This window comes from Vipera ursinii, assembly GCF_947247035.1.
Source record: "Vipera ursinii genome assembly, chromosome: 5".
Classification (NCBI taxonomy): Eukaryota; Metazoa; Chordata; class Lepidosauria; order Squamata; family Viperidae; genus Vipera; species Vipera ursinii.
This window is the reverse complement of record NC_139518.1, coordinates 6,839,806-6,846,743: the sequence shown is the minus strand read 5'-3', so window position 1 is coordinate 6,846,743 and position 6,938 is coordinate 6,839,806. Positions and strand designations below refer to the sequence as shown.

The following is a 6,938-nucleotide window of genomic DNA, read 5'->3' as shown; positions in this document are numbered from 1 at the left end:
GGCGTTAAGCTAGTCACACGGTTGCTAAGCGAATCTGCCTTCCCCGTTGACTTTGCTGGTCAGAAGGTCACAAAAAAGGGGATCCGGTGACCCCGGAAAGACGCCGCGACCGTCGTAAACACCCTGTCCGTTGCAAAGCATCTGAATTTTGATCGCTTGGCTGCAAGGATGCGGCAACTGTCATGTCACTTTTTCCCGGTGCACTTTGAGTGAAGCATCAGCTGAAACTTTGAAAAGGTCACTAAATGAAACGACTGTAAGTCGAGGACTACCTGAAACCCAGGAGCTTAGCCAGTTTGGTGTCTGGAAATGCCGGGAAATAAAAGGCAAAGGGGGCAAGAAAATTCTCAGATAATGGCAGAGAGCAGAAGGGAGCAGAGTCACACTTTAGAAGAATAGAATACAGCTGGAAGGGACCTTGGAGGTCTTCTAGTCCAGCCCCTCACTTAAGCAGGAGAACCTACGCCATCTCAGACAGGTGGCTGTCCAGTCTCTTTTTAAAAACTTCCAGGGAGGGAGCGCCCACGATTTCTGGAGGCAGGCTGTTCCACTGGTTAACTGTCCTCAATGTCAGGAAGTTTCTCCTTAGTTCTAGGTTGCTTCTCTCCTGGATTAGTTTCCATCCGTTGCTTCTCGTCCTACCCTCTGGTGCTCTGCTGAACAACCTGCCCCCTCTCTGCATCATCATCATCATCATCATCATCATCATCATCATGAAAAAGTTGGAAGGGACCTTGGAGGTCATCTAGTCCAACCCCCTGCTAAGGCAGGAAACCCTATACCATTTCAGACAAATGGCTGTCCAGTCTCTTCTTAAAAACCTCCAGTGCTGGAGCATTCACAGCTTCTGGAGGCAGGTTGTTCCACTGGTTAATTGTTCTTACTGTCAGGAAGTTTCTCCTTAGCCTTGTGGCAGCCCCTCAGATACTGGAACACTGCTATCGTGTCTCCCCTATTTCTTCTTTTCTTTAGACTGGCCAAACCCAAGTCTCGCAGCCGTTCGTCGTATGTTTTAGTCTCCAGGCCTTTGTTCATCTTAGTTGCTCTTCTCTGCATTTTTTTCCAAACTCTCAACATCTTTTCTGTGCTATGGTGGCTGCAGTATTCCAGGTGTGGTCTTAGTAGGGCTTAATGGGGGTCTGTAGCCAGATACACCCAGTAATCTGGGTTTTTTTTTTCTTGACTGCCCAGTAAAGCCCACCCCCCCCAAACCCAGACCCTCCCAGATAGCAGGAGAGATCACCTTTACTGCCACCTATCCTCCCTCCAAGGTACTGCAGCCCAACTCTCATAGCTTAACTGTCGGATGCTCTCCAAATTTTAAATCGCCCCCTATATCCCCCCCCGCAAGCTTTGAGCTTCTAGACCTCATGACATTTTTTTCCGTAGAAGCTGTGGCTTTGCATATCCCAACAATGAAAGATCACAGCCATTTCATAGCCACCGAGTTGTTGCTTTTTTTGTCTCTCTCACGCCGCACATACTGTAGTCCTCAACTTACGACTGTTTAACCACCAAAGTTACGACAGAGTTTAAAAACTGACTTTACAACCAGTCCTCGCACTTATGACAGTCTCGGTGTCTCTGTGCTGATTGGATCAGAATTCGGGCACTTGGCAACTGGCTTCTCTTTACGACAGTTGCAGCGTCCCCAGGGGCTTCTGGCATTCAGTGTCAATGGGGGAATCCCGATTCATTTAACAACCATGTGATTCACTTAGCAACTGCAATGATTGGTTTACCAACCATAGCAAAAAAAAATGGTCGTAGAATTGGGAACAACTCAACAAATTCATTGCTCAGGAATGGAAGTTGCCATCCAAATTGCGGTCATAAGTTAAGGACTACCCTAGGGTTTTCTTTCTATCCAATGAACATGGGATCTAAGGGTGAAGGAATGCATGGCAATGCCACACGGTGCTATAGTATGGCGTGGCATGGAGAAGGGATGCCCACCAATCAAACAGAATCAACCGAATGCAGGGGAGCTTTAGGGAGTGGGCTGATGTGCTTTTTTGGGTGAATGGGGTACACTTAGAGTTTCACCTCCGTACGATACAGAGGTGATGGGGACAGCTGTTGCCTCCTAGCCGTGATGATCAACTTGCCAGCATCATTCAGGGAGCAACTGATGGACAGAGGATCCATGTCTGCTGGCAGCTGGCACTTGTGGGTGAAGGTATTGGAGACGATGCCATCATCGGCCATCTGCAAGGCAAGCAAACATAAGTGGGTGAGCCCAACTTTGGCATAGTCTATAGCAGGGATCGTCAAACTTGGCCGTTTTATGACTTGTGGACTTCAACTCCCAGAATTCCTCAGCCAGTGTGCCTGGCTGAGGAATTCTGGGAGTTGAAGTCCACAAGTCATAAAAGGGTCAAGTTTGAAGACCCATGTCTAAAAGTGACCCAGGTTGAGAAATGCTGAATTAGAAGAGAACCTGAATTTTCAGATAGAATAAATCAGCAACTGTTGTTGTTGTTCTTGTGGTTACCTACAAAGTCGTGTCCGACCCATCGCGACCCCTTGGACAACGTTCCTCCAGGCCTTCCTGTCCTCTACTATCTTCTGGAGTCCATTTAAGCTCACACCTACTGCTTCAGTGACTCCATCCAGCCACCTCATTCTCTGTCGTCTGTCTGTCCTAGAGGAGATCAACCCTGACTGCTCTTTAGAAGGCCAGATCCTGAAGCTAAAACTCAAATACTTTGGCCAACTAATGAGAAGGAAGAACTCACTGGAGAAGAGCCTCATGCTGGGAAAGATTGAGGGCCAGCAACTGGCGGACCCGCAATTGCAGAGGAACTCTTGGCGTTGCATGTCTGTGGAGATTCTCAGTCATCCAGGTCATGGTTGTCCCAAAAGTGCTTTTTTTTTTCAAAAAAGCAACCGGCCTTCCTTGGTTTTTCCTTCAAGACATTTCATTTCTCACCCAAGAAGCTTCTTCAGTTCTGACGGAACCTTCGGAATTCGGTCAGAACTGAAGAAACTTCTTAGAATAAGAAGGGAAACCTCTTCAAGGAAAAATAAAGCAAGTCCAGTTGTTGTTGGGTTGTTGTTGTTGTTGTTGTTTTGACAAAGCATCCTGGTGTTGCATCATCCTTAGCACTCAAGGAAACTGCCTTCCGCTCAGTTTGATCTTTGATTTAATTAAGGTTCCTCTTTCCCTGCCCTGATCACTCACTCCCCTCAAGCAGTGTTTCTCAGCCTCGGCAGCTTTAAGATGTCTGGACTTCAGTTCCCAGATTTTCCCAGCCAACCACAGAATTCTGAAAGTCAAAATCCACACATCTTAAAAATTGCTAAGGTTGAGAAAGGCTGTCCTAAACAGGGACCCTATTTGGACGTTGATGACTTTGGTGAATAGATAGATCAGGGGTAGGCAACCTCGGCTCTTTTATGACTCATGGACTTCAACTCAGGATTGACTGATCTGATCTCCTTGCAGACTGCAGCCCAGTTCGGCCCAACTGAGAGAGGTGCCAATCAATGTGGAGGGCAGCAGGTTTGGGGATTCCCGTGACACAAGCCTCCTCCAGAGTTAGCTTGGCCTCCTGGGTGACGGTGCTGCTTGGAGCTAATTTTAGCAGTTGGGAGATCTGTTTAATGGCCAGAGCAAGTCATCCCTTTGGACATTCCAATCGCATATGACTTCCTCCCTCGACTGGGTTCCTTTTCATCCCCCCCCCCCCGCATATCTCAGCCCTGACAGGAGCCCCCTTCTTACCTTCTCAGCTTGGATAACAATGCAATAGTTGTAGGAAGTCACCACAATATCTTGAGGTTCAAACTGGCTGAGATCTGTGATGACCTGGTACTTGTTCCCACTGGCCACCACGTTGCTGCTGCCCAAGGCGGAGGAATGGACCGACGGAGGGGAGCCTGGGAACGGGTGCAAAGAGAAGGGAGTGTGTGTGTGTGTGAGAGAGAGAGAGACAGAGAGAGAGGGGGGGGAGGGAGGGAGGGGGAGAGGGACAAAGGGAGAGGGGAGGGGAGACAGAGGGGGAGGGGGAGGGGGAGAGAGACGGAGACAGAGGGAGGGGAGAGAGGGAGGGAGGGAGAGAGGGAGGGGGAGGGGGATAGGGGGAGGGAGAGATGGAGAAAGGGAGAGGGAGAGGGAGAGGGGGAGGGGAAGAGAGGGAGGGGAGAGAGGGAGGGGAGAGGGAGAAAGGGAGAGGGGAGGGGAGACAGAGGGAGAGGGGGAGGCAGAGGGAGAGAGAGACAGAGAGAGGGGGAGGGGGAGAGAGAGGGAGGGAAGGAGAGAGGGAGTAAGGGAGAGGGGGAGGGAGAGAGAGGGAGGGGAGAGAGGGGGAGGGGGAGAGGGAGAGAGAGAGGGAAGGGAGAGAGAGAGGGAGGAGGAGAGGAGAAAGGGAGAGGGGAGGGGAGACAGAGGGAGAGGGGGAGGCAGAGGGGGAGAGAGACAGAGAGAGAGGGAGGGGGAGAGAGAGAGAGGGAGAGAGGGAAGGGGAGGGGGAGAGGGAGAGGGAGAGAGAGAGGGAGAAAGGGAGAGGGGGAGGGAGAGGGGGAGGGGGAGAGAGAGGGAGGGGAGAGAGTGGGAGGGAGAGAAGGAGGGGGAGGGAGAAAGGGAGAGAGGGAGGGGGAGGGAGGGAGAGAGAGGGAGAGACCGGAAGGGAGGAAGGGAGGGGGAGAAAGAGAGAGAGAGATGAGTCTTGACTCCTGATGGCTGCCTGGACAAGTTCCTGCAGCTTTTTTGGCAAAGTTTTTTTTTTGGATGTAATTTGCCATTGTCTCCTTTGTAGGGCTGACAGAGCGGCTGGCCTCAAATCCCCAACCATCTTTGTGCCTAAGGCAGGTGTAGAACTCAGGGTCACCCTGTTTTTAGCACTATGCCTTCATTCCTACACCAAGCCCCGCCTCTGGGGCTAGTCTACCTGAGCAGCAACATTGCAAGTGACCCCTACTGGTGAGAGAGAGTTTTTGGTATCATCCTGCTGCCCTCTAGTGGTGACGTAGGTTTTTGTAATCCAGTACTGTACTAACCAAGCTTCATGCTTCTTAATTTTCCCCCCCACCCCACCCCAAGATCAGCCAAGATTGGCTACCTGCTGTCATTTGGTGTATTTAAAAAGCGGGTGGGTGGGATTAATATTTTGTTTCCGGGAGCCCCAGCCATTAATTTTTTTGGAAAATGCACCCCCAGGAAACAGCTTCTTGCTTAACCCTAAACCTAACCCTGTCTTGCCTGCTGGGTTTTTTTTAAGAGTTGTAACTGAGCATGTTTTGAGGTCCATAAATTGTCAGACATTTCAGCATGGTTCGCTCAAATTCTCATAATTAACTCAGATGCATTCATCCATCACAATGGGCTTAGTTTGATTTCCTCTTGCATCTGCCGCGCATGAAGTCTATTAATTCATAGCACATCTTCTTATACAGTTAGTCCTTGACTTAGGACCACAGCTGACCCCAAAATTTCCATTGCTGAGCAAGAGAGTTGTTAAACAAAATCACTGCAGTTGTTAAGGAAATATGGCTTCCGCGCCCCCCCCCCGCCCCCGTTGACTTTGTGCGTGGGAAGCCAGCTGGGAAGGTTGCCAGTTGGTATCACATGACGCTGCCACGGTTGTAAATTCATGCCAGTTGCCAAGTTCCTGAGTTTTGATCACATGGCCACAAGGAGGCTGCAACAGTTATATATATATATGTAAATTTTTGGGGGGTTGCTAACAAAGAATTAAAGGGAGACTGATATGCATTTCAAACTTATTTGTTCTCATCAGTCAGCCATACCCTTCTAAATACTTAACAAACATTTAACATACACACACACACGTGTATGTGTGTCTGTGTGTGTGTGTGTAAATCCCAGTCATAAGTCACTTTTTCCAGTACTGTTGTAACTTGGAATGGCCACTAAACGAGTGGCTGTAAATTGAGGACTACCTGCATGATGTGTTGCAAGAATCCCCTCCCAAGGGGCTTACTCAAGAGTCAAACAAAGCAGATCATGTGAAGGGGCCACACAGAGCAAAACAGCAGCTAGCTATTGTTCATAGAATGCAGGAAATCAGAAAATTCTGACTCTCTTGGTCAATTTTTGATCATTTAAGGCACAGCTCTAGGACCGCCTTGACTCTGGAGTCCAAGGGGGAGGGGTAGTGGTGGAACATAACATGCACCTGGGATTCCCCACCCCAAAAAGTGCTCACTCACCTGAATACCCATAGGGCTCTTGAGTCCTCCCTGGCCCAAAGATCCCGTGTGGAGGGTCCAGCAGAGGCTCGAAGCGGTGCTTGCGCGGCGTGTAGGTGCTGATGTGCTCAGAGCGGAAAGAAGAGCTCAACGAAGACATGGCCTTGGAGGGTCCACAGCGGCTGCTGGATGTGCGCAAGTCTCTGCGCGGAGAGGCAAGGTGGAGAGGGCACGTCCTCGGGCAGGCGAAGCCAAGATGCCCATAATTGGCTTTTTGCAAATGTCCTTTGCTGGAATGCAAGATAAGGAGATGCCATTCCAGCCACAGGGAGAAAGCAGAGCCGAGCCACGCTCTTCCTAATCAAGGAGTGGAGCAACTGGAACAAAGGAGAAACTTGACCCAAAGGTGGTTCTTTTGTTTGTTTTTCCCCCCACAAGGCAACTGGAACTTTCTTGTTTTTTTCTTGGAAGATGTTTCGCTTCTCATCCGAGAAGCTCCTTCAGCTCTGAGCTTGAAGGAGCTTCTCGGATGAGAAGCGAAACGTCTTCCAAGAAAAAAACAAGAAAGTTCCAGTTGCCTCTTGAAAAAAAAAAAAGCACCTTTGGGGCAACCGAAGACCTGGATGACTGAGAAGCTCCGTAGACATTAAGGAGAAACTTCCTAACCGCGAGAACAATTCACCAGGGATACGGCTTGCCTTCAGAACTTCCGGGTGCTCCATCCCTGGAGGTTTTTTTAAGAATTGACATCAATTTGTCTGGAATGGTAGAGACAGGCCTTTTTT

At 49.6% G+C, this 6,938-nt stretch overlaps 1 protein-coding gene across 1 annotated transcript; it reads right to left on the bottom strand.

The window, feature by feature from the left end:
• Positions 1 to 2,034: 2,034 nt before the first annotated feature.
• On the bottom strand, positions 2,035 to 6,313 carry LOC310640966 (heat shock protein beta-7-like; the record flags this gene model as incomplete). The annotated part of the gene is made up of 3 exons (XM_083363556.1): positions 2,035 to 2,208; positions 3,728 to 3,882; positions 6,175 to 6,313. The coding sequence occupies 3 exons, from the start codon at positions 6,311 to 6,313 to the stop codon at positions 2,035 to 2,037; spliced, it is 468 nt and encodes a 155-aa protein (XP_083219682.1).
• Between the last annotated feature and the right edge of the window lie 625 nt (positions 6,314 to 6,938).